The sequence below is a fragment of the Phyllostomus discolor genome, chromosome 1 (assembly GCF_004126475.2).
Source record: "Phyllostomus discolor isolate MPI-MPIP mPhyDis1 chromosome 1, mPhyDis1.pri.v3, whole genome shotgun sequence".
Lineage (NCBI taxonomy): Eukaryota > Metazoa > Chordata > Mammalia > Chiroptera > Phyllostomidae > Phyllostomus > Phyllostomus discolor.
The window spans coordinates 101,294,324-101,321,891 of record NC_040903.2 but is presented as its reverse complement, the minus strand read 5'-3'; the positions used below and the strand labels follow the sequence as shown (position 1 = coordinate 101,321,891).

The 27,568-nt window shown below is 40.0% G+C and overlaps 1 protein-coding gene and 1 pseudogene across 10 annotated transcripts in view; one reads left to right on the top strand and one right to left on the bottom strand.

Annotated features, from left to right (window-relative positions):
* Positions 1-27,568, top strand: part of AFF1 (AF4/FMR2 family member 1) — a 194,415-nt gene that overhangs the window by 138,865 nt on the left and 27,982 nt on the right. For 3 of the 10 annotated variants that reach the window (XM_036026808.1, XM_036026812.1, XM_036026818.1), the window contains 6 exons: positions 5,092-5,178; positions 6,179-6,215; positions 9,737-9,788; positions 22,559-22,637; positions 22,763-22,800; positions 24,861-25,017. In XM_036026808.1, the coding sequence (XP_035882701.1) occupies positions 5,092-5,178; positions 6,179-6,215; positions 9,737-9,788; positions 22,559-22,637; positions 22,763-22,800; positions 24,861-25,017 (450 nt within the window). The remainder of the gene's footprint in view (positions 1-5,091; positions 5,179-6,178; positions 6,216-9,736; positions 9,789-22,558; positions 22,638-22,762; positions 22,801-24,860; positions 25,018-27,568) is intronic. The other 7 variants (XM_036026820.1, XM_028507949.2, XM_036026834.1 and 4 more) reach the window with 5 other exon arrangements.
* On the bottom strand, positions 26,559-27,138 carry LOC114491446 (annotated as a pseudogene).

The window sequence follows — 27,568 nt, the reverse complement described above, 5'->3', positions numbered from 1 at the left end:
TTTCTAGTGTTTTTGGAAATAGAGAAATATATTTGATACATGTGCCTATTAATTTGTATCTCTACTCTTTTTCCTCAAAATATATGCTTACCCAATTTTTTCTTTAATTTTTCATTGTAAAGTGAGGTGGAGCTGAAACAAGTAATTAAGTGTACTCGTTACCTTCTCACTTACGAAATTTTTATAAAAGCAGTGTCTAACCAGAGGTTTGGAAAATATTTTTGTTTTACAGTCTTTTGTCCCATTATATTGTAGTTAAGATTTTCTGAGAAAGAAATACCTCTAAGGAAGCATACTTTGTCCTCCTAAAAATGAGAAAGTTTTGTTAACCAGTAAGCATAAATAGTAATAAACAAGTTATCTTGATCAAGTTTTGTTTGATGCTCTCCCTCTGATATTTCTGAAATTCTTCGGTATGGTGATTCATAACAACAACAAATGGCTTAGAAAGTATGGCCGTAGCATTTTCTCTGAAGTTATATGTGATTTGTTTTATAATTATTTCCAAAATAAATGCAACAATATAGGTCAGTTGTCTCCGCATATGTCTAACGCTACTCTTAGGTTTTGATGTGTGTTGGTATATGGCTGTCAAATCCTTTATCTAGGATGTGGTATCAAAGCTTCAGACAAGCATTTTCAATTTAATAAACTCATCCACCCTCGCTCTCCTCTCACCCAACATCACATTAATGAATTCTTACTAACCTAGAAATGTTTGGAAGTAAATGGTTAATATAGAAGCAACAGGTGATTATTTTTACTTGAAAATTGTAAATAGGGAGACCAGATGTGCTGATCTCTTAGAGTCTGTATCCTTTTCCTCCATCTGTAGCTTCAGTTAAGTTGTGTGTTCTCCCTGGGCCTCAGTTTCCTCATTACTAAAATAAAGGCCCTGGGTTAATAGATGACCTCCAGGGTCCATCTAGCGTGCTCTTGCACGCTCGCGCGCTCTCTCTCTCTCTCTCTCTCTCTCTCTCTGATGTTGATCCAGATACTTTCCTCTTCCTCACGGTTCCTGTTCTTACCTTGTACCGGCAATTTATGAAGATTGCCAGGAATCCTAACATAAATCTTTCTCATGGGCAATAGAGGCAGTAAACAGTTTTCTAAAAGAGAAAAATCAATCATGGAAGATACTGTTTGGCTCTCTAGGGGACATATTAAGGGTGGAAGTGTTTTAATGAAGGGGAAGTGGTAACCTATAACTTCTACTGCCTGATGGAGTAAGAAGATAGCAGACAGACACTGCTGGAAACTAGGAATTGGTCATGCACAGGGTTCAGACAGGACAATGTGACCTCCTTAGTGGGTGAATGAAAATAGCTCAGGATTTTTACTTAGCTCAGGTGGTATAGTCTCTTGGGGGCATAATGCAGAACTTGTAGGTGTTACCTTAGTGCAACATTCCAGCAACATGGATACAATGAGTGGTAACACTATTGTTTGTTCACTCATTTATTCATACCCAATGCATACCCATTAAGCTTCAAATACTTTAATAGGCACTGGAGAAGCCATATGAATAAGGCAGAGCCCTTGCTGTTATGGATGTCATAGTGGGGAAGATGAATATATAATAAAATGCCAAATATTGATAAGTGGTATGAGTCATTATAGCAGGCAAATGACTAAGCAGAGGAAACAGTGTAGAAACCTTGGGAGGGGAACAGGGTAGTGTGTTACGGAACAGCAAGAACTAGACTGTGTTTAGAGCAAAATGAGCGAGGTGGTGTGTGGAGCAGCGACAGCAGCTGTGTCACCCAGAAGGCCAGGACTGGGGCAGTGCCACATATTTCTACCCCCCTGGTGTGATATGTCATTGTTAAGGCTGGGAGCAGATTCGTGGCTTTGCAATTCTGGGCAGCTTCCTCTTATGGTCCCAATTGTCTTAAGGCCTAAATCCCTCTCTTAAGCGAGGCATTTAGGAAAGGACATAAATTCTCTCAGACTACCAGCAAACCACTCAGGACCCGAAAGAGTTTATGCACATTCCAACTGCCTCATTCAGTAGCCAGGACGGCCTTAGGCATTGAGAGTACAGTGGATGTTTTCTGAGAATAATCGGTGACTAAAAGTCATAGATTGGAATTCTGAAGAAATTGGAATTTTAAACAAATTCTTTTTTAATATCTTACTTATTTTCAGAGAGAGGAAGAGAGGGAGAAAGAAAGGGAGAGAAACATCAATGTGTGGTTGCCTCTTGGTCATCCCCACTGGGCCCCTGGCCTGCATCCCAGACATGTGCCCTGACTGGGACTCGAACCAGTGATCCTTTGGTACACAGGCCGGCAATCAGTCCACTGAGCCACACCAGCCAGGGCAGAATTTTAAACAAATTCTAAAGAAATTGTTGGGATTGAGCACGGGCTGCGAACCAAAGTGTCGCAGGTTTGATTCCCAGCCTGGGTACATGCCTGGGTTGCAGGCCATAACCCCCAGCAACTGCACATTGATGTTTCTCTCTCTCTCTCTCTCTCTCTCTCTCTCTCTCTCTCTCTCTCTCTCCCCTTCCCTCCCTCCCTCCCTTCCCTCTCTAAAAATAAATAAACAAAATCTTTAAAAACAAAAACAAACAAAAAGAAATTGTTGGAAAATTTAAGGGTGGTACTTTCAGATGGCTTCTGAATTAATTATGTTTTTACACTGTAGCATCATAATGGTCAGATAAAGAAAACGGCAAGGAGCTCTGTTTGGTGCAGTATTGAAGTTCTTTAAAAGCTAGACTTTTAATTAAAAGTTGTAATGCTGTTAATTTTTTAAGTGCTGTGTATGCACCCTGTGTCCCAGTGTTTCGTGTGAATTATCCTTAATTCTTCCTAAAATAAGTGGTCTCAGTCCACCTGTTACTGAGAACCGAGGCACAGAGAGCTCAGACAGCCCAGGCTCACACGGCTGGTGAGGGTCAGATTTAGGGTTCCAGTCTGGGGCTTTGGCTCCAGAGCTCTTACATTTTAGTGCAGAACTTCTCTTTTGTACTGAACCAAACCAATGGCTGGATAAGGGGACACTTTCACCTATAATAAAAATTACTCAAAAAACCCCAGCATCAGTTACTTTGCTTGTTACTCTGTTAGGCCATTTATGTTGATTGTGGGGCTGCAGCAACCTAGAGAGTGGCTGCAGGAACAGGCCAGAGAAGATGTGGGCTGAGACTGGGATTGGAAAGAACCTGCTAGAGTTCTGTGTCCAGTTGTTGCAAGGACCAGTGGGTGTTGCAAGGATTTGTGGTCATAGAGAGGTTGGTCAGTATTTTGAAGAAAATGAAGTGTTATAATAGACAGTGTGTTATAGAAAGGAGGTAATAAAGCCTGAAGTAGGGTCATCGGATTGCTGGCAGAGAGTTGCCTGTCAGTCTCTATGCCCATGTGCCGGTAGGTCTGACACATGCGGTGTCATGAGCAAGGAAGCATCCCTGAAAGGAGTCACACCTGCTGGCATCTTTCCACCTTGCCAGGTTTATTGAAGAATACCTCCCTACTAAGCCTGTAGAGTTACATACACATAGAAGTGAGCAGAACCAGTGTCCAGAGCAAATTCCTAGTCACTAGCAGCATCTGCAGGTAGAGAGGCAAGTGTCAGTCTCAAGCCAGGCTGCTGCAGGGGCAGCACACGTGTGGTGGCCTGGAAGTCTGGCAGGGCTCCTGGCGTGGCCCAAGGTTCAGCCAGGCTCCAGCCTCAAGTGGTCAGGGCTCTGAGTTCTTACAGGCCACAATGGGCAGAGGTCCCACTCGCATCAGTGTCTAGATGGAGCCCTTGTCCAAGTGTCCAGACGTGCGTGGTTTTGGGCGTTCCCGTTGACCCCATTACCTCAGTCTTGACATAGCACTTGGCTTAACTGTCATGGCTGATAGTAACTCCATATTGGATTGTTAAAAGTGTTCAGAAAGTCCGCTCTGCTCTTGCTCTGCATGTGTGGGAGTGTATTTTTTTCTCTTAGACTGGGAAAGCAAGAGACCTGTGTTCTGTGCTCTCAGCCACTGGTCTTTATGCCTGTTTGCTGGAAGGGAGGGCAAACATAAAGCTGTTTTTTAGGTAGAATTTCACATTGTTGCTTCCTAGGGCACCCACTCCAGTCATTTTGGATCTCAGGGGTTTTTTTTTTAATTAATTAATTTATTTATTTTTAGGGAGGGAAGGAAGGGGGAGAGAGAGAGAGGGAGAGAGAGAGAGAGACAGAGAGAGACAGAGAGAGACAGAGACATCAATATGCAGTTGCTGGGGGTTCTGGCCTGCAACCCAGGAATGTACCCTGGCTGGGAATCGAACCTGGGACACTTTGGTTCCCAGACCGCGCTCAGTCCACTGAGCTATGCCAGCCAGGGCTGGATCTCAGTTTTTGCATCTGCAAAACGGAAGGGTCAGAGTTGATGATCTCCAGTGCCATTTCAGCCCTTTAACAAAGTGCAATAGGTTTTCCAAGGATATTTTTTTTAGCAAAGTAAAATATAATTCATGAGTGTGCTGAGAAAGAAAATTATGTCAAGATAAATGCATTAATTTATAAGATTTAGAAACCTTGCCTCTATGAAGAGGGAATAGAAATTAAACTTCTGTTAATGGAAAGCGAAGTTAATTTTTTAAGGCTCTCTCCTCCTAACAGGTCTTGTGTACTAATAGTGTGTATCAAGGAAGGGTCAAATCCATTAAATCCTCTCCCAAGAGGAACAAGTGACCTGTATTACTTGTTTGCTCAAGTCAAACAGGAAAGTTCTTCTTCCTTTGAACTTAAATAATTCCAGGAAATGTAATAAAGAAGCCGAGGGAGAAAGAAAGCATTGGGCAGAGACTCCGTTTTCAGTTACATAAGCTCTGGTAATACCTATCACATTTTTACGCTTTATAATATTCAGAGTGTTAAAACTCCTCCTGTTCTGTGCTCTTGTTTTTCTTTCTTGAACTGATTTTGGAAATCTTCAGCTTTCGAACATAGCCCATTAAGTAGGCATTTTTAAAAAAGTAAATGAAATAACTTTTAAGGTTTCACTTTTCATTTACCATCAATTTATTCTACATTGTTTAAAAAGTTAAGTAGCAATAAATGTTCTATTTGTAACTGATTTTTTCTTCCCTTTCCAAATCTCTTTTCAGGAAATGACCCATTCATGGCCTCCTCCTTTGACAGCAATACATACCCCTAGTACAGCAGAGCCCACCAAATTTCCTTTTCCCACAAAGGTAATTCCTTGCAAGTGTAGCAGGCACTGCGTCCACAATGAAAAGTCTGGGTATTGCAGTGAGCCAGATTAGTCAATTGTTACTCGTTGAAATCTTTGGTGATTGGGTTAAAATCACAATTAATTTGGCTTCTGAAGTACTCCATAATGCTTTTAAACACTTTATTCTCCAAATTATGTCAGTAAGGACATCTTATATTTGTAAAGGGTTTTGTAGCTTATGAAGGTATTCAGGGCTTTCCAGTAAATGCTCTCATTTGAGGGTCACTCCTGAGAAATGGGGAAACACAGGTGTAGAGAATTGAGGCAGGTTGTCTGATTCCTAGTTTACAGTTTGCACATACACATATGTACACATACATACATACATGCATGCACACAGACATCCTACACTACTCACACCTTGTAAATTTTCTTAAAGTTTAACATGACTGGCTACACTTGTGCTGGCTTTAATGACAAACCAACCAGCAGCAGACGTGCATGTTTCTGTTGCAGTATTTGTGAGCAGTGTATTAAAAATAAAAACACTACTATTTTTCTTTTTTGGCGGGGAATCATATGTTAGGATAGCCTTTAGAATGTAGCAATATCATCTTTGGGTCTGTGTTCTGTCTAGCTTGGTGTGCATGCACATTATTAATGTATTATAGCTATTCCTTTCCATGATAATTGTTTTCAAAAGGTTATGTCTACCCAAGCCAGTGTTTGCCACATTAGATACTTTACTAATGATTCTTTACTAACTAGATATTTTCTAATGATAGTTTTTTATTAAAGATAATTCATTATTACTGGTTTTGAGGTAAAACATTATATATACTTTATTTTTTAAAAATCTTTGCTCAGTACCAAAGGAAAAATAGCCTCTAAGAAAGAAGGGAAGCAATAAAACCTAATATATGTAAAAATTATATTTATCAGCATTTAATAGATTTAGACATGATGCGACCTTAGATTTATAAGCCTTAATAACTGGAGATTTTTCTTTTTATTTCTAGGATTCTCAGCACATCAGTTCTGCAACCCAAAACCAAAGTAAGTAAATGTATGCAACTGATTATCGCACTGGAGAACAAAGCATGATTTTACCTCTCTTAATACTTTTTTAAAAAAACATTAATGACAAGTGCCCTGGCAGAGATAAGGGCTTTCTGTGTTGAAAGACTAGGAAGAGAGAGCAAATGTAAAGCTCTTCTTCAGGTAGAATTTCAAATTGTTGCAAAGACTTCATGAAAGTGTCTTAGTTAAGTCCTTAACAAATATAATTTGGTATTACCTGAAACATGATAAATATCTTGAATGAGACTCTCTAGAGCAGTATAATCTAGGAATTGTATACAAGGGTGAGCAAAAGTAGGATTAAGGTTGTGAGTGACGGTTTTCTGAGTTAATAAAGTGATTGTAACGGTGGTCCTACCCTGCATGTACTTTTCCATACAAACAACTGTAAACCTACCTTTGCCAACCCCTGTATAAGAACTGGGTGGGATATTTTGTGTGATTCTTGTTTTTTTTTTTTTAACATAAAAGTGAGAAACCTTCATAAAGAATACAGCACATTGCTTCTTTAGCCCTCTATATGGTATTCACCATATAATTCAATTTTGAACCCCTTTAATTGATTGTAAATACTTAAAAATTTGAACTTTGCTCTTCATCAGTAACCTTGGTAAAGTCTTTGTATCCCAGATACATGTGACGTAGTTTATGTCTTACAAAATTGGCTAGGGTATTTGTGATCATTTAGTTCATTATTACTGTGTGGCAAATGCCCAAGCTATGAAGTTTCAGTCTTCAAATCACGGGGAGACCAAAGTAGGTTGTGTGTGTGTGCGTGTGGCGAGAGAGGGAGCGTAGAGATAGATGTTCCAGGGAGGTGACTCTCCCTTCATATCTCCCTGCCTCATTCTTTTCCCTCACTTACATTATTCCCCCTGGATCATTCTATCATTTAAGTTAGACAAGAGAAGAGTAAAAAGGTGAAAAAAGCATGAACAGAGCATCCTTCCTATAGAGCAGAGGCGGGCGAACTTCCACCTGAGAGCCCAGTTTGTTCTGCAGTTCGTTCTTGTAAAGAAGGTTTTGTGGGGACGCAGCCTTACTCATGTATTTATTATGAAGCTACAAGGTGTAGCAGGCAAAGTATAATATATTCGTCTGGAGGATTTCCGGAGCTGTGAACTAGGAACTATGGACAAAGACTAGATACATATGAGAAATATAGTTATCTGAATAACCAAATATATATTTCTTATAAATCACAATGTCACAGCACTTTAAATAAATGTTTATTATAATTGGAAAAAATACACACACATGTCTGACCGTTACAGAAAAAGTGTGTTGTGCTCTGCCCTAGAGATACTGAATGAGGTCTTACAAGGAACTCTAACTAAATTTTCCCCAAATGCAGAGAAATAAGACTGACCGTCTTGCCACAGTGTTGTGTAAGTAGCAAGGTAAACTGAACAGAAATCAATGGCTTCTTGGGGAGACTGGGAAATCTCCATCCAAAAATAGCTAATGGGTGGAGTGGCACGAGCGTGGGGGGCTGCCCGCTCAGCGGTGGGCAGGCTGCCGTTTGCGGCTCTTCTTCCACCTGCAAGGGCTGCCAGCCGCGCAGATCCTGTGCCTGCCACTGGCTTACTCACAGCTTCGTGACTAACTCCTGGTCTAGAAAGACCTTTTTATCCTGTAACTGGTGTCCCCTTCTAGCAAATACATACTAGGATTAGTAAGTGCTTTCTGTCTAGGTATGTGTGGGTCCCGCCGTGGCCTATGGAGTCGATTATCTGTTGCTCTGATGAGAAGTTGTCAGACACGGCAGGTCTCCGGTAGATCTTGGCTCACGGATGTTTACCCTGGGGTCTTCTGTGCTGCTGCCACTTTGTCTGTCAGTGTGCGGTGGAACCCTGTTTGCCTTTATGAGGATGTGGCCTTTGTGGGGCCTCGTTGGACCCAAAAGGGGTCTAGCTGTATGTTGGGTGAAGAGGGCGTAGAGTTTATGGGGATATAGCTTTCAGAAAGATAGAGACTGACACATGTTTCTCAAAGTATGCCCAGCCAGAGAATGTAAACATCTTAAAGCGTGATTGTGAGGTTTTGGAGTCTTGTAAAGTCTAGAGAATAAAGTCTACCTGTGCAAATTGTGGCTGCCGGAGGGTGACTAGAGCCTCGTGGAGCTTAGGGCTGTATGGCAGGGCTGTCAGGAGGACTGTATGGGAGTCCCTGTGAGTGGTCAGAGGGGCTATTTTAGCCCCCCTGATTTGTCATCCTGGCCCTAGCTTTCTAACTTGAAGGGGAAGCAACTTTAAACTGTCATGTAAGAGCTGCTGCCACCATGAGGATAAACTGATTAATTACAAATATTCGGGGGTCTCCACATCACATTTCTGAACAAGAACACTCACCATTGTCTAAAAGGCACCCATATTTCCATTCCACCCTGAGTTCTGTTCCAGATGCTCGTTGCCTCACGCTTAGACAAAATCAGTAGCCTCTTAATTGGCCATTGCCTCCACACTTAACGTTTCCTGCTCCCTTCTAGGTTGTACTAGGCTGTACCTCCAGGATGATCTTTCTGAGAAATCACTTTATTGAGCCCCGGGGTACACCTTTGGTGGTATCTCATTGCCCAACAGATAAAGTCATAAATTCCCAACCTAGCATTCAGAGCCCTCCAAACTCTGATTTCCACCTGGGTTCCATGCTGTTCAGCACAGGTGCCCCTTTGACCCCTGTCACTCGGTACCTTGTTCACATTGTCTCATCTGCCTGAAGTTCTTCCTTACCTTCCTACCAGAAGTCATTCTGTCAAAATTTCAGCCATTCCTTGTGACACAGTTCATTTTCTTCCCTGTTTAATTTGCCTTCTTTAGTCATTACCAACAGAGGGGCCGTTCTCTAGATTCCTGGGACAGTTAGTTTATGATTGATTTGTATACTTTATCTCACACTGCTCCGGGCTCTAGGTACTTGCACCCTGTTTGATGAACTGTAAGCTCATTGAGGACAGGCTCAAATGCCTTGAACATCCTGTCTACTAGGCAGTCTCTACAGAGCTGTTGAATACATATGTTTGCGACTGTTGAATAATGGAGGAACAGGTGGGAGGGACAGCATGGCTGGCCAAGGATAGAGACTGTGAAAGGAGTGCTTGCAGATCACTGGTAGATAGAGGAGATCAAACCAGGTTGGGGGCGGGGAGAGCACCCCTGTCGTGGTGCTTCCATGTTAGCCCCCACCAACTGACATCAGGGAAAGTCTCCAAGGCATAGGAAGTTCCCAGCAGTGAGGTACGGCCTGCTGCAAGCAGTGCTTTTCAGAGTATTTTTGCTCTGTTAAGGGTTTTGCTTTCTTAAGCACTCTCTCTAGAAGTAACAAATAACAGTGAGATTATACCAAGTGCAGTGTTTAGCACTCTGGATGACAGAATGTAAATATACTAAGTGTTCAGATGGAAAGGTGAGGGGAGACAGCAAAAACAGAGTTTGTAACTAAAAATCTCATGCATCTATGTCACTGTGCTGCTCTAACCACTTTTCCCTTCCCCACAGAACAATATGATACAACTTCAAAAACCCACCCTAACTCTCAGCAGGGAACATCGTAAGTAAAATGCTTTTGTTTATTAAAAGTTTATAATACATTGTAATTTCCCATGTAAATCTATTGCCCGGATTGTTTTTTTCCTGCTTTCAAGTAATGACTTTCATAATATCCTGCTGTATCGCAGAGGGAAGAAATGACCCATATTCATATATTTGGATTAAGTTCTGTTGAAAGTTTAGGCACCATAGGACAGTTTGGTTAGGGGTTCCCTCAAAAGAAAGGCATTCGAGATGCTATTCACATATTTAGTGAGGAAAATAGAAGATTTTAGCTTTACAAATTTTAGTCTTAAGTAGCTTTAGCATTTGGAAACAAATTTGGGGGGATGTGCACAATTTAGGAATTTCTGCCCCCCTTTGGCCTGGTTTTAAAGAATGAGTCCTGTTGCCCAGCTGTTCTTTATTAAGGCCAAGTAAGTCCAGATATAGTTCGGGTTTTCAGAACAGTTTAAACTACATAATAAAGATTTTTAAATCAGCATTGTGACCCAATTTGTCCTTTCTGGATGGTACTGAACTAATAGTCTTCTTTCCACACACCTAGAAGGGATGTGGAGAGACTAGGAGAGAACAGCCTTCTCTCCTTCAGTGTCTGAGCAGTTACGAACATGGAGTTGTAGTGACAGAGGATTTCAGGTTCCAGCTCCAGCTTTCTTCTGTTTTCTAGGCATAACGTTTGTTCCATGTATTTTGGAAGGGGGGATTGCTGTGGGTTGAATATTTTTTAAACTGCATAGTTGAGGTAAAGAGTTAATTTTGTCTTCTCACTATGGCTGAATGTGGGACCGAGTTAAATCATGGGTCCCAAGTGCCACCATTCCCCTGATGCAATGTGTTTTCATTTCTCCATAGCAAAATAAGAAAAAAGGAACAATATAATACAATTTTAAAAAAGTAAATTAATTATAGTTTAAGTGATGGATTTTGTGTGTGTGTGTGTGTGTAATAAAAATCTATTTTATTTGTGGTACTGGCATGGCGGAGGGTGAGTTTTTGCTTGTTTTTATTGTCCTCTTTAGAAAAAGTATTTAACTGGATGTCAGTTATTCTTTCCCTTTTTCTTTTTTCCCTTTTCTTAAAAAATAATTTTACTGGCTCCCAAATTTTGAAAGTCTAGAGTCATCTACTTAGATTAGTTACATCTAAAGGAGGAGGAGGTTTGTTAAGCCAGTTGATAGCTGGTAGGGAGTAGAACCACCTCTCCAAGGACTGCCAGTGTAATAATTCTGTAAAAGCTCGGTAACTTCCCCAAGGTTTACACCTTGTGCTCTTTATAATGGATGGTAATAGAGCCCTTTAGACCATTAAAGGCCCTGGCCAGTGTCCTTGGCTGTAGTAAGGAAGGGGAGATTGATGAGCTTGCCTCCCACTGGGCAGTAAGAGTGGGAGGAGGAGCTCTATTAGGAGGCAGCAGCACCGGAGGGAAGCAGTGGTGTCTCGGGTGCCTGTGAGTAGGGGAAGAAAGGCTGTGAGGTCTGGTCTAGGCCTGAGAAGCAGCTTCAGATCCAGCGGGTCAAAGGTGCACCCTCCCATAACCGTTTCCATCAGCTTTCAGGCTTAGGTTCAGGACTCAGACCATTTTCTATGACAGTTTTGTTACTCAGAAAAATGCGTAGTTCTGGTGAGTTAAACTACTGAAATCAGAGGTACCTAGATTTCTAACAGATATACTTACATCTTGTGACATATGTAGTGTTTTCTTTACAAAAACTGTTAATTTCCTATATATAAAATTAATTAGAAAATAATTGTGTCATGTTCCTAATTGATTTAGGGGAGGGATGAAAGTTAGGGCCCAGTGGAGGTGAAGAGGAAGGGCAGAGTGGTCCGGGAGAGAGTGGTGCTGAACCTGGGTGGGTGGGAGGCTGTGGTTGTGTGGGGGTGAGTGCGGTGGTGTCAGTACATGCCCAGTGAAATGGATCTCCAGGATTAAGGAATCACATTTATGGAGACTAGGGGAAAGCCTTGTTCCAATTAATTTGTAAAGTGCAGTCGTTGTTCTAGATTTAGTACAGTGAGTCTCTTAGTGCTCGCAGGTTAATTTGATCTAGTGTCAGCATTAGGGTTCTTTCACGTGTACTTAACTGGTGAGAAGCACACACAGTGCCAGGAGATAGTCTGATGCACATTGAATGTCAGGAAAAAAATGTTACTTGCAGAGTCATTTGTACTTTGGTTTTAAAAATCCAGGTCATGATGCATTTTCTTTCAAAGCTACCAGTACTTGGGAATCCTTAGAAAAGTGGAATAGTATGTGTGAAGGAGAACAGAAGGGCCTAGCGTGAAAATAAGGTGTGGAGAATCTGTGTTAACTTATACCTATCCAGACTTTGGGGGGGGGGGGGTGTAGTTAACCAGGTGGTAGAAGGATGTAGGCATGAAAGAAGTATGTGCGGAGTCATTGCTTTTACTTTCTGTAATTGAAGCTCTAGTTAGTTCTCAAGTGATCAATTCCTTCTGCCAAGCTCTGCAGATAAGTGATTAGCTAGGATGTCAGCATTGTTTAACCGCTAAAGTTAGGGCAGGAAGTGTTGGACACCCCTTGCTCTGCAGGGGTATCCAACCTTTTGGTGTCTCTGGGCCACACTGAAAGAAGAAGAGTTGCCTTGGGCCACACATTCAATACATTATGACATGGAATCGCAAAAAATAATTCATAACGTTTAAGTAAATTTACGATTTTGTGTTGGGTTGCATTCACTGCCATCCTGGGCTGTGGGTTGGACACAGCTGCAAGGGGTCCTGGCATTAGAGGTCCTCTTTTCCAAGGCTTAGATCTGTGGGCTTCTCAGGGCAAAGTACTACAGAGGATAAATTTTGTGTGTGTGTGTGTGTGTGTGAGAGAGAGAGATAGACATAATAACTATATAGTTTAGTTTATAGTTTATATAGTTATTATGCCCTTTATATAATTATGAACAGTTAGTTCCCTTTCTCTGCAGCCAGATGCAATTTACAAGTATCAATTCCCTTGTCAGTGTCTCAAAAGGGATTCTCTGTTAACGTTTAGGAAACTATGTCATAGGTATTATTGTTAGTAACTTTCTTTTTCCTTCCCAACCCTTACCCCAAAATTGCCAAGCACTTACTAGAAAGTACTCTCCTTTATTTTGCTTGTATCAGTCTCAGAAATCATCAGTACTTATTTAAACTAAGAGACAGAAATTAGCCATTAGAGCAGTTAGCAATTTTTATTTACTTACATGGAAAGTTTCAGGAAATATCTGGGTGTAAAGACTGGGATTGGGATCATCCCAGACGTTTGATGAGAAGAAATGGCACAAAGTTAGTAAAGGCTGGGAAGAGTCTGGTACTTTTTTAAATGAGCCTGAGGTTTCAACTTGTATTCAAAACTGTACTGGTTTTTAAATATCTTGGCAAAGGAAGCCCTGTTCTTTCAGTTTATTGTAATATAAAGTCATCACATCAGGACACATGCCAGCTGAAATGTCCTAGAATTAAGTGAAGAAGTGGCTTACTTGGACCAGTTCATCTGAATTTTGTTTAGCCCAAGGAAATTATTTATAATTTTCCTTTTCAAGGTACTTCTTTTTGTCTCGTCTTTAACATTAGCTTATATCATGTGAGAGTGTTTTGCCTGTATCCTTTATTTTAATGGCACCTCTAACTTAGAGTGCTATTTGCTGATAAATATTATGGAGGAAGCGGTAGAAGTCACCCTAATGTGCAAAGCTTATAAATTATTTGTCACTGAAATCATACCCTCATCTCCTGTAAACAAGGAAAGAACATTTGTGCCACTCAGGTAGTTTATACATCGGTAGGTCTACATTAAATCATCAGCGTCACAGAATGGAAGTGGAGATCCCATTCCCACCAGTTCTCCCTATGTACTCCCAGGCATTTCTGGGAGAGGATGCACCAGCTTATCTGATCAAATGACTGGGATCCACGATTATTGGTCTTCGTAACTGTGTTAGTAACTTAGATAAAATTAAGTGTTTTGTTTGTTTTCTGGAGAAAAGGCGGAGGTATAAAATAAAAGAAAATAGACATTTAGCTTTTTTTACATTAACTAATGTTCATCATGCTGTTGCAAAATGAAAATTTATAAGATTGAGTATTGAAGAATTTCTGTTCTTGAATGAAAGCAAACAAAAAGAATCATTCTGTGCAGTTTTTTTTTTAAATTTGCTTATTTCAGAATTATACTCACTAGGACACATTAAACCAATATTTAGAAAACACTACAGCTCCCAAATCTAGACTCACCTCTTTGCCTCATCTGCACTATGCTGTGACTGGCTCGTGGAAGAATTATAGTCTCTTGGAATGGTCAGTTTCATTCTTGGACTTTCAGCTTTACTAGACAGTATTCTAGTGTCTGTTGCAGACGGTGTTTTACTTAACATTACACATGAATTCATGCTTGGATCTTGAGTAATGTCGAAGGCATATTCTGATGAGGCTATGAAAGAAGCATATTTTTAATAATTATAAAAATACTGCTAATGTGCTGAATAGATCATCTTCAAAGTATTCATCTTGGAGCTTTGCATGAGCTGAATTTTGTTTAGCCCAAGGAAAGTATTTATAATTTTCCTTTTCAAGGTACTTCTTTTTGTCTTGTCTTTAACGTTAGCTTATATCATGTGAGAGTGTTTTGCCTATATCCTTTATTTTAATGGCACCTCTAACTTAGAGTGTTGTTTGCTGATAAATATTATGGAGGAGGTGGTAGAAGTCACCCTAATGTGCAAAGCACATTACTTTCTCAAATGATACAGCTGTGGCTTGTACTACTCTGGGAGCACCCCTTCAGGATAGTATCTACTCCCGTACTTGGCCTTAGACCACAAGTCAAATAAGATGGAAAAGAAGAGTTAATTTTGTTGTATAACTGCTAAGTGTTAAGTAAATGAGCCTGTCTGTGTTCTACAAAAGAAAGATTGTTCTCATCATTTTTAAATGTGCCTTTGACTCCAATTATATAAATTATTCTTTGGGCTTGCTTGGCTCTAGGTGACTTGGAGGTATTTTCAGAAATTGCCATTATCCATTCAGTGCTAAGTATTGAACACAGGCTGTGTACCTAGTGCTGCTTTAGGTACTTGGGAAAACAGTGGCCAATAAGACAAAATTCTTGTCTTCCACAACTTGTAACTAAATGAGGTGACCTGTAATACTAACTAGGTGATGTGATAGTGACAGGCTTGGGAGAGGAGTTTCCTTGGGTGGTGGGGATAATTCTGGGTGGGGAGGTCAGGAGAGGTCTCTCAGAGGAGGTGACATTTGATCTGGAGCCTGAATGGTAAGAGGGAAGCAAAGAATGCTACTTTTAAAGGAGCTTGATAATTTATGCTGCAGGCTGTTAGGTATTTGAAGATACCAGGAAATAATTCTTACTGGAAGTGACTACTTTGAAGTAGTTCATTTGCATAGTAAAACTGGTTTTAAAGGAGCCCTTAAGGGTACACTTAAGTCTCACTTTTAATCATAACTGCTAATTTACTACATAAGTGACCCCAGACTAATTTAAACATAAATTGAAAGATAGAATAAAATATGTTTTAAATTTCTAAGTCTCTGTTAGGCTTAAACTGATTTGTGCATCTCATCCACCCTGGGATGCTAGGCTGTTAAACCAGCAAGGTGTGGTTTACTTCATGAGTTCATATTTTTTCTCTCTCCTTGCACCTTTCCTCTTATCCTCTCCCCCTGCTCCTCTCTCTTTACCCACGAAGGCCTCCAAGGCCGTCCATAACCCACTCCTCTTGCCTTCTCCCCTACGGCCCTTCTCCCCCCTCCCCCATATTAAGAGCACACTTTCCTTTCTGGCCACATTAGCCTCCTTGCTGTGTTCTATGCCTTGAATACTCTCCCCCTAATTCCTCCTCCTTTCAGGCTTCTCCTTGGATGCCATCCCCTTATCCACACCATCTTCCCCACCTGCCCCTTGGGGAAGAGCACCCCACGCCTGTCCACTCTCTTTTATACTTTCATTCCCCTCCATACGCTTCTTACCCATTTAGGAAGAATATCTTTTAACTGTTTATCTCCTTTCTCTAGACCGGCTATTTTCAAGATCTTTCATCTCACAGCACACATAAACTAAAAATTCTGCCCCACACCAAAAAATGTATTTTTTGCTGATCTGACAAAAAAAGGTATAATTTTGATTCATTCATACCAAATGGTTATTTTTGTGTTGACTGTTGTCATTTTTTAAAAATTTGACAGCCTAAGGGAAAAGAGATCAGTGCCCCTGACTAAAATAGTCAGGTATTGCATGTTTTAAAACTTCTTGCAGGACAGCAGTTGAAAATCGCTGCTCTAGACAGTAAATGCCTCAAAAGCAGGTATTTATGTCTGCCTAGAGTTGTATTCATAGGGTCTAGAGTAGGGCCTGGCATACAACAGTAAGCACCTGAAATAGATGTGGAAGGAAAACTATTACACATAAACTGGATTAATTACCTATAGGCAATATTTAATAAACATTATTTCCAGCAGTAATTTTTCTAGATTTTGTTTCTAGTCATCGGGTATGTCACTTTTGCATTAGTATATTATTAGTCATAGTTACCGATTTAATCTTATTTTTTAACTTCAAGTTTTCCTTGATTTATACTCTTGTGATTTTTTCATCTTTATTTGACCTCAGGTAATCTTCACTTCATCCATGGAGTTTAAATAATTTTTTAAACCTGTGACAACAGTTTTACCTTATCAACCAGGAGCCCAGTCACTACACTAAGTCATGCACTGAGACATCCCCCTCTATCTTGTTAGCGCATAATCTGCCGTGAGCTGTCTCTCCACGAGTCCCAACCCTGCCTGCCAACTGCCCTCATTCGAGAGGTCCCCTTCCGTGCCGTGTCACAGCTGCTTAAGATCTGCTTTGTTGTTTTTATTTATTGTGTGTGAAAGCCTCTTCATAATTTGTAGACTTCCATCATCCTCTACAAAGCATTTGTAGTCCTTGTTTCTGCCCTTTATCAAAAAAGGAATCAAAGCCTGATGGAATTTAAAATTTTGGGAATTATGTGTCTGCTTCGGCACCCAACCCTTTTCCCTTTCCCTCAACCCATTGCCTCTTCTGTCCCCAAATAAATTTTAAGTGTGTGAGGTTGTGCAAGTTTATACAGTCTTACACATTCATTAGTGGTTTCTAAAACACATTGCTTTACTTACCATTTAAGCATACCTCATACCAGGATTGTGGCTCATTAATTACTGCGCGCTTGCTTTCACTTATTCTTTCCCAAATAAAGTGTATGGCCCAAAGATAGGAAACGTTAAGCCAAAAAAATCATTGTATTTAAATAGTTTTGTGCTTGGAATTGAGTTGTTACAAAATATTGGCAGTGAAGTCTTGGGCAAGGCCAGTACTGAGGCATGGACACGGAAGAAAGGCTTCCTGTCTTGTGTGTCTTCACTCAGTAACAGTGGGACTTGGAGTCACTGAAGCGTGCCTGCGGAACCTGTGCTTGGCTCTGAGCTTCATGGAACAGCTGCCAGAAGAATGCATTTGTACAAAGGGGCTTGAGAATTGTTTGTTACCTCTAAGTAAAAAGTTCACCAAACCAGTAGTGTAAAATGTGGTCAGATCTACATGGTGGTTCAAAGAGTTGCCTTACCTGAGCCTTTGGCCTCTTGAGTAGTGCCAAGGTAGGGCGAATGGTGCCATGTGCTTTGAAATAGCTGATTTGTCTTAGCATTTGAAAGTAAAATGAGTTATTTGACCAGTTTAAAAAGTATATAAGGTTTAAACTTCATTGACTTTTGCAAAGGAAAAATAGTAAATTTATTTTATTCCAACAAGATAGCTATTTTATTTATTTGTCCTTTCTCTTTTTATTCATAGTTATTTTCTTTTAAATTAAAGTCTTCTATCTGTGGGTGCTGGAATTTAGATTCCATTGCACCAGTCAGGCTTTCTAGCCGTTGGGTCCTGTGTGGGCCAGAGCAAGGGGATGGGGTCAGATGGAATGGCTTATGCATCCTGGCTCTAGCATATACCAGCTTCACGATCGTAGGCAAGTTAGGTGGCGGATCTGTGCTGTTGCCTCATCCTTGGAACCTGAGGGGATGATCAGAGCCAGCCCACGGGGTTGTGAGTAAAGGGAGTGCATGTGAATTTCTGATCACAGAGTGGGTGCAACTTTGTGGTACTATTCCTTTTTCAGCAAAAGGGGTGCTTTTCATTCAGCCAGGTTTTTAGGGTACCTGCCAAGTTCTAGATATAGAAATTAAGAAGGTACAAATGACTTGATACTGCCTCAGAAAACCTTACAGTTGAGTACATCCCTTGGGCCTTAGGTTCTCTTGACCCAGATTTCTTCTCCCCACTATGAGCTTGCTGGTTTATGTTAAGCTGCCAACTCTGATGATGTAAACTGTGGTTTCTGGAGGAGTCCCTGATTACTGTTGGCTGAGTGGACACACACTGACAGTGTGGCATGCATGTTAATTTTTGTGTCAGATAAATTATACCCATGAATTTTGATTACGTGAAATGCTTAGTACAACCCATGTGATGAATAGATTTTGTTTGACTTTATTGGTGTATCATTCATCGCTTTTTGACTGTGTTCTTTGGAGACCCTGCAGCAGTCTTCCTCCAGTGGTCGCTGCCCCTCAGCCGCTAGGTCCCCAGTAAGTTTCGTGCCTGGAGGCCTGTTTTGTTGTCCTCTACTTAATGCTCTCTAGAGGAAATTTTCAGAATCTCAAACAGCATTTTTTTTTTTTTGGCCCCTTTTATTCCTTAACAACAAGTAGAGCTAAAAGTCACAACATACACTTTCTGATTTACTCAACATATCTCACATACTTTGTGATTGGCTTTAGGAGAATCTATTCATGGAAGCTAGGCATTCAGTAGCTTGGCAAACAACCTACGGGGTGTTTAGCCCTTTGCTTACAATGGGAAGCATGGTTGACTTGCATGGCCATTGATGTTTCAGGAAATTAAGGCAAATCAGTTTCATACAAAACAAATCCAGTGACTGTAGACACAAAGAGGTTCATTTACTGTGGTTTTGTTGTTGTTGGTTAATACTGAATACACTTTGTGAGATTTTTCTCTTATATTTATTCCAAAGTTATATCTTTTATCTTTTGCTTGTGTGTGCCCCAGCCAAGCCACTATTTAGCAGTAAACTTGTTGGGTGACTTTCCCATATATTACCATTGTGATTTCTGCCAAGTCCTGCATCTGAAGGCTGTGTTTTCTAGCCATGCTAAAATAGGAACTTAGCTTTCCTTAGATAAATATTAAGTGAAATGTATATTTACAAGCTGTTTTCATGTTTTTAAGAAACTTACATAGGATGTTTTTTTAATACATTTGTTGGTGAAAATACTTCTTGGAAGAATTACAACACTGCATGCAGACAGTCATTATGAAAGAGCCAAGTTTTATAATTTTTTTTTATTAGAAAATACAGTGATTTTACCACAGATTGCCAAAATAATGATTCCTGTTTGTCTCAGTGGCAGGTATTGGGCTTGCAGTAAAAACAGTTGGTAAGATTATTGAAGAGGTATTTTTAGAAATACTGAAGGGTTGTAACCTCTAATACAATTTGCTTTTTGAGCATCTATAATACTGAAGCAGACTTATTTTTTTTTCACTTTCACTTAATAACATTTCCTGAAATACTCATGCTCATAAATTGGTGGGGGGGCCGCTGGGTAGAAGGAGCATTTACTAATTTATTCCTTTGATATTTAGGCATGCCCATGAAAGAAGGTAAAGGGGAAGAGATAAGGAAGGGGCTAAGATGTGAGTTCATGTGCAGATTGGAAAGTGTTCATTTTTAATATTTAGGTTCATCATAAACCACACTACCTAGAGATGAGTATTAATACAACTTTGGGGAAGTGAACTGAGTTTTTATTGGGACCAGAATGAGGTTAAACATTTTCTAGACAATGATATCATTTGTATTACTATTCTTTCCACTGATCAGTGTTCAAGCAGACAAAAGAGACTTTTGTACGTATGAAAAGTAAAGTTCAATAGTAATAATGTCCTTTGGACAAAAGTGTGGGATAAGTGCATTCTCTGGTGACTATTGCCTGATACTGTGTATATATTTAATTTATATGTAGCACTTTTTAAGTGTTCTAAGCATTGTACACATTCATTTGCTGCTAATTCATTCCATGGCTAATCATTTATTCTAGTTCTTAGAGAATATTGAAGGAAATAATTTGAGTGTGTTCCCTTTCTTTTCCCTCCCTCCTTTCCTGTCTACTTACCTACCTACCTACCTACCTATCTTCCTACCACGTGGACATGGGTACTTCAGTCTTCGGGCTGACAACAAATCCCTGTCTTGTGGTAGTTCTGCCTTTAATGTTCAGATGTGTGAAAGATTCAGTTTTGAGATAGTAAGGAGCTTTGGACTGAACTAGTTTCTGTGTTATAATTGTAAAACTTATATTTCCATGAAATAAAGGATTGGATGAATAAATAAATCCTATACATATCCCATCCCTTTTTGGCAGGGGGAGGATTATATTTAATTGATTATGCTATTACAGTTGTCCCAAATTTTCCCCCTTTGCCCTTCTCCACCCAGCACCACCCACTCCCTCAGGCAATCCCCACAGCATTGCTCATGTCCATGGGTCATGCATGTAAGTTATTTGGCTTCTCCATTTCCTATACTGTATTTTACATCTCCACAGCTATTCTGTAACTACCTGTTTGTACTTCTTAGTCCTCTCACCTCTTCACTCATTCTCCTACGACCCCCTCCCATCTGGCAACCATCAAAATCCTCTCTGTATTCATGATTCTGTCTCTGTTCTTCTTGTTTCCTTAGTTTGTGTTTTAGATTCAGTTGTTGATAGATCTGTATTTATTGCCACTTTATTGTTCATAGTTTTGATCCTCTTTGTTACATAATTCTCTTTAACATTTCATTTAATCATGATTTGATGATGATGAACTCCTTTAGTTTTTTCTTATCTGGGAACCTTTTTATCTGCCCTTTGATTCTAAATGATAGCGTTTCTGGATAGAGCAATCTTGGTTGTGGGTCCCTGCTTCATGACTTTGAATATGTCTTGGCAATCCCTTCTAGCCTTCAAAGTTTCCTTTGAGAAATCAGCTGACAGTCTTATGGGAACACTCTTGTAGGTAACTGACATCTTTTCCCTTGCTGCTTTTAAGATTGTCTCTTTATCTTTAATCTTTGGCATTTTAATTATGGTGTGTCCTAGAGTGGGCCTCTTTGCATCCATCTTGTTTGGGACTCTCTGTGCTTCCAGGACTTGCATGTCTATTTCTTCACCAAATTAGGGAAGTTTTCTTTCATTATTTTTTCAAGTAGATTTCCAATTTCTTACACTTTTTCTTTTCCTTCTGGCACCTCTATGATAAGAATGTTGGAATGCCTGAAGTTGCCCCACTGTCTGCTCACACTATCCTCCTTTTTTTAAATACTTTTTTCTTTTTGTTCTGATTGGTGGTTTTTTGCTTCCTTCTGTGACAAATTATTGATTTGATTCTTGGGTTCATCCACTCTGCTGTCATTTCCCTGTAAGTTGTTCTTTATTTTAATTAGTGTATCCTTCATTTCTGAATTGATCTTTTTTATGCTGTTGAGGTTCTCACTAAATATCCTAAATATAAGCATCTTTATAGCCAGTGTTTTGAACTCTGTGTCTGATAGATTGCTTATCTCCTATTTGTTTAGTTCTTTTTCTGGAGTTTTGATTTGTTTTTTTCATTTGGACCATGTTTCTTTGTCTCCTCATTTTGGCAGCCTCCTTGTGTTTGTTTCTATGTATTAGGTACAGCTGCTATGATTCCCTATCCTGGTAGTGTGGCCTAATGTAGTAGGTGTTCTGTAGTGTCCAGTGGCACAGCCTCCCCTATCACCTAAGCCAGGTACATGAGGTGTGCCCCTTGTGTGGACTGAGTACACCCTCCTCCTGTAGTGGAGATGGATTGCTATTGGCAGGTCAGTGGGACGGATTTACCCAGGCCAGTCAACTGTGAGGACTGGCTGTGACCACTGTCCACCAACCTCTGCCCTCTGTGGAGGATCAGCTCTGTGAGGGCAGGGTGGTGGTGCTCCAACATGGTGTGTAGCTGTCCACTGACTGCGCAGGTGCTGGGGTTTCCTGGGTAGTACAGGCCAAAGTCAGCCCCCAGTGGGTTTGCCCAGGGTCACACTGCTTGGGGTATAAAGCAGTCTGAGATGGCTGCTGCTTGTGCTGGACTTGTCAATTCCCATCGAAGCCGAGCTGTGAATCTAGGCTGGCTGCTGCTAGTGCCAGGCCTGGGGCCATTAGCAAGAGGTTTGAGTTCAGGGGCCTAAGTGAGGCTGCCTGTTGCTTGTTTGAGAGGATTTAGGAAGTTGTGAAACATGAGCCAATGCCAGCCTTTCATATGGAAAAATCTCTGTTAACAGTTTGTGAGGCATGTAAGTTGGATGGAATGGAGTCTCAGGGAATCTCCAGGGCAGGGCAAACAGTGTTAGCTAGGTTGACAGAGTCTCAGATATGTCAGCCACCTGCCAGCTCTGTGGCTCAGTCTGGATGGATGTTTTTTCTTTACTGCCGTAGTTTTCAGACTTCCATTCAGTTTGATTTTTGATGGTTCTGAGTGGTGGTGGTTCCATAATTTAGTTGTAATTTTGATTTGATTATTCACAGAGGTGGTCTCTGTACCTATGCTGCCATTTTGAATTGAAGTCCTCATCTGTCCCATCCCTTATTTTAATCATTAAGCATATTTTCTGTTTATATGTTAAAAGGAGTTATTAGAAATTATTCTAAATTCTGCAGTGTCTGTGTCCCTGCCCGTTTTAGCATGCTTGAAGATGACCTTCAGCTCAGTGACAGTGAGGACAGTGAGATCGAACAAGTAAGTTTTGTACATCCTGTAGTACCAGGAATCCTTTTAAATCTGTCTAACATTTCTGATCTGCTTATCCTAACCTGTTTTTTGTTCTCTTCCTTGTCCTTCTTCCCCTTATTGTGAATGCCTAGACCCCAGAGAAGCCTCCTTCTGCATCTGCACCACCAAGGTACCGTGTGCGGGTTTCTCCTCACCTGACAAAACGTTTGCATTTTCCTACAAAATGGAAAAAACACAGCCTTATTTAGTACTTTGGTAACTTCTTCATGGGGAAGGAGAGGGAGGATCACAGTTAAAAGAAAGTACCTGTTTAATGTTTTGGAAGCCTCAAGCAACCTTGGAGGGTGGGTAACTCTGTAAAGGAGAAAGAGCCCCTGCACCCACCTGAACTATCAGTTTGGGTGGTTAAAATCCCTGAGAATTTAAAATAAGCCCACATCACTTTCATCAGTATTATGTAACCAGTATTTGAAAAGTTATGCAGAAGAGCCCAGTGTTTCTTTGCAAGTGACAAAAGTTGCTGTATTTTCAAAAATTATAAAGCTGAAATTTCCATAGTGCCTGTTTTTTTAGTCATGAATTTTCTGTTAAGTTGTTTTGTAAATGGACTGGCAGTAAGTACATTTTAGTGTGATGGAAATGGCACTGTTTTCATTTAGTAAACAGCTTCGCCATGTTTTAGAAAACATTATGTTTTAATTTTTGGAAATGGAAACTATCTGAACTACCCCTGGTACTGAATTTAATGATTTAATTTGCCAGTGCCTGACCTTACAGACAAAGAAGAGTTAAGTTGCACCATAGCTCTTTGACTCCCTTGAGATGCGGTTGTCCATTCCGAGACAAGCTCAGCAATAAAGACCATCGCGTACATGCGATGTTACAGTTAATGTGGAGGAAGCTCATGTAATTGTGCAAGGTCTTATGGATCTATAAGCTCTGCTCACTTATTTATATTCCATTTTGTTCAGTAATTTCTAGTGGCTTATAATGACTCATTAAATATGACAGAGTAGCCTAACTTGAAAGTGGAGGAAAAGAAAATAGAAAAAACAAAGTGAGGATAAATCAAAGGCAGGAATAACACTGAAAGTGATGATCCTTCTGTTTTTCATCACTGACTTAAGCCCTTTAGCTGCCAGTGTGAAAATGACCACAAACTTGAGGCAGCATTTATATGAGGAAATTATGTCATAGTATAGTTTGTTTGTTTTAAAATGACCTCAACTAGTAATTTTATTTGTTATATTTTTAAAATTCTACTTATCCTAATATAGTTTTATTTGATAAATTTAATATTTTAGGTAAATTTGAAGGCTCTCGAGAGTATAGGTATAGATTTACTGCTTTTGCTAATTGCATCAAAGGCAAGGTTTTCAGATGTATTCTGAAATTCTGTTTATGCCCAGCAGTGTTTTCTCTGCTGATGTAGAGTTATTGTCCTATTTTGGAAACTTGGAGTGGTTAATCTCTACTTCAGCTGATATTTGTGGATTATCCTAAACCACTTGTAAAGAATGGCCTATTTTATAATTCTGCCCAAGAGTGTGACTGGCTTGCCTTTGAGGTCACTTTCCAAAGGTACGACACCATTTATATTCAATAGTCTTTGGCAACCATACAGTTCTCATATAGACTTTCTCTATATAGAGGGAGATATTAATGTATTTGCTATTCTTTCTTAAATTAACTTGTTTGCATTACCTGTAGCAGGGGTCAACAAACTTAAAGTGTCAGAAAGTAAATGTTTTGGGCTTTTTGGGTCATACAGTATGTGCTAAAGCTAGTCCGCTTTGCTTTTGCAGTGTGAAAGCAGACATAGATAATACATGAAATAATAGGTTTGGATGTGTTCCAATTAAACTTTATTTAGAAAAACAGGCAGCCAGCCCAGGACATGGTTTACCAACCCCTAATAGAAAGCACCCAGCATCTAAGTGAAATTAGTATAGTTTGAAATGTTTTCAGGAGCGGGCTTCTCTTTTATGAAGTTATCAGGTGAGCTATTTGAAGGGATTTTTTTTTTTTTTTTTTTTTTTTTTTTGCCGATTTTTGAGCCTTGATAGTCCTTTCTGTCAACTGGACGATACACTAATTTAGTAATGTTTGGTAATACTGAAGCGTTTTCTTTTGAGTAGCAGAAAAATAAGCAAAGCAGGAAACAAATAAAGAGGGAAAAAATCCACCTTGCGTGGTGTCTTCAGATGATCTCTTTTGGTTGCTTTGCAGCGCTCCACAGTCGCTTCCAGAAGCAGCGGCTTCAGCACATTCCAGTGGTGCAGAGTCAGAGAGCACCAGTGACTCAGACAGCTCCTCGGACTCGGAGAGTGAGAGCAGCTCAAGTGACAGCGAGGAGAATGAGCCCCATGAACCCCCGGCTCCTGAGGTACCGTGTCCCCTCCAAAAGACCATCTTAAGATGGCAGCATTCTGGGGCTAGAGTCCACTGTGGGCCAGACCATGGGACTGAGTAGTTTTGTCCCCTGGGGCAGTGTTTTACTGCTCTGACTTTGTGCGGAACCAGCTGTTTCTATTTACTTATTTCTTACCAAACGTTTGGCAGTGGAGGTTTGGGAGAGAGGTCTTCTCTCTCCTGTTTAAAATGATAGGTTCTTCTCTGTTGTTGCTAGTGTGTTTTAAAGGGCAGCTCATTAAGAATGTTGGCACACCATTTTCTTTTCCCTTCTTTTGAGAAGAAAAGTCATTTTTAGTAGACTGCTGTTTTAATATTAATGAGGATTCTTTTTGAAATTTCAGGAATGCATAAATTAAGGAAAGCAAAAGGAGGCAGCCTGATTTAGCAAAGGGCAGGAACATGAACTACAAATGAGTCTTCAGAGGTTCTATTTTTGATTCACTAAAAGCCATTAAAATGATGGTGAAATGATTTTGCCAGGGCTGAGTTTCTTTGCACCCTATGCCCCATGTAAAACAGTGATAATTGTGTTTGCCTGTTACCGCCCTTGGGAAATACTGTAAAGGTAAACAGATGAGATTGAAAATTTCAAGCACTACATTTTTCTACAGGATTTATGCTACCTGCTGGATTGTTGATGCACAAGAAATTCAGTAACAGCTAATAGGGTTGCCAAATGCCCTCGAGACCTAGAGTAGCAATGTAAAACTTATGCTGGAGAAGGCTACTTGGTGAAAAGGGAAGGTGTTTTGGGTGACCTAGACCAGCTTGTGTAGAGAGTTATTCCACATAGTTAAGATGGGCATTCTGGAAAATGAAAATTTCTGATTAAGAAAGTGTTAAAGTTCTCAGTATTTGTGTCTGCTCTTTAGAAAGCAAGGCAGTTAGTTCCACCAGAGCAGTGACTGGCTCAATCTCGGAATCACGGAGTGAGGCTTAGAGCCATGTCTGAGGGCGAGGGAGGCTGACAGCATGACTGAGTGTCATTTTTTGTTAGATGTGAATTATTACTGACCCAGAGTAATTGCTCAATAAATATTATTTTGGAGTGAATAATCATAGATCAGCATTAACTGCACTTGGAGTGCCTTTCAGATTTTAGAAACTACTCTCTGTTTCTGGGGGTTCTTTGTTTCCTTGTGTGATACTAATTGCTATTGAAATAATCTTTCTGTGCCCCAGGGAAAAAGATATTGAATATGCCCGGTGGACAAATTATGCGATTGTTCACTGTTAATGTTTATAAGATTTTTGCTTTGTGTCTCACCTGGTTCAGTAAGAAAAATCAACATGCTCCTTATGTTACTTATAGAAGGAACAGAATTCAACTAAATAATAAGATTATATTCAAATAAAGTAGAAATGGCAGTAGTTGAAATTTTAAAGAAAGATTAATCTGGAATTTGATTTAGTGAAACATTTATGCCTTTTTGCTCAAGAGGTTACTGAAATAGAGACTCAGATAAAAAATAAATAAATGTTCCTATCCTACTTTATTTTTAATTTTTATTCTTTTATTGTTATTTATTTAAAATGTTAGTTTATGTCTTTTATTAACTGACATACAATGACTTGTCATCTGGGTTGTTTGAAGCAGCTGGGCAGACAACATGCACCCCAGTAGCGTCTGTCAGAGTGTCTGGCCATACAGCCGCTGGCACTGCATTCACCTGAAGGTGCTCTCGGTCAAGGCGGCTAATTCTGCCATTCTTATCCACCATGTCGTATTTGAGACAGCCAGCTTAACCCTCTTTCTCTTATGCATATTCTTCTTGGGAGTAGTGTAAGACTTCTTCATTTTCTTAGCGCTACCACAAAGTCTCAACACAAGACGAAGAGTGGACTGCTTTTGAATGTTGCAGTCAGACAAAGTACGTCAATCTTCCAGTGGCTTGCGAGCAAAGACCAGTCTTTACGTATCAGGAGGAATTCCTTCTTTATCCTTTATCTTGGCATTTACATTTTCTCTTGTACCTGAGAATTTGACCTTGAGAGTGTTCTTCCCCGTAAGGGTTTTCACAAAAATCTGCATCTTGGCTTCAATTCCACCACAGATGGCGGGTCAGGGTGGGGAGGGAAAAGCCTACATTACTTTTTTAAAAAATTACCTTACTGAATAGGTTCACATTTGTACTTTTGTATTGCTGTGCAAGTCTTAACTTGGTGTGGTTTGTATGTTTTATACTGAGGTTCTACTTCCCTAGAAATATTTTGTTTTTGCCTGGATTTTAAACCTTTAATTTTCCTAAAGGTATTTAACTACTTTCCTTTTCTTTTAAAATGAATAGTTTCTTTATTGTAAATCTCCTATATTAGTTGAGAGTAACATGAATTCTACACATAACAGGCCATAGTTACTAGTTATTACTTTTTTACCCTTTTTTAAATTCTATTTTTAATACTAAGGAATTGGCTTTTTATGACTGTATTTTAAATTCATTTGATGAAGCACTCTAGTAATCTTATGGGAATCTGAAATGTTACATGCCTGCCAAATGAGCTGGTGTGAACTTGGGAAAAAG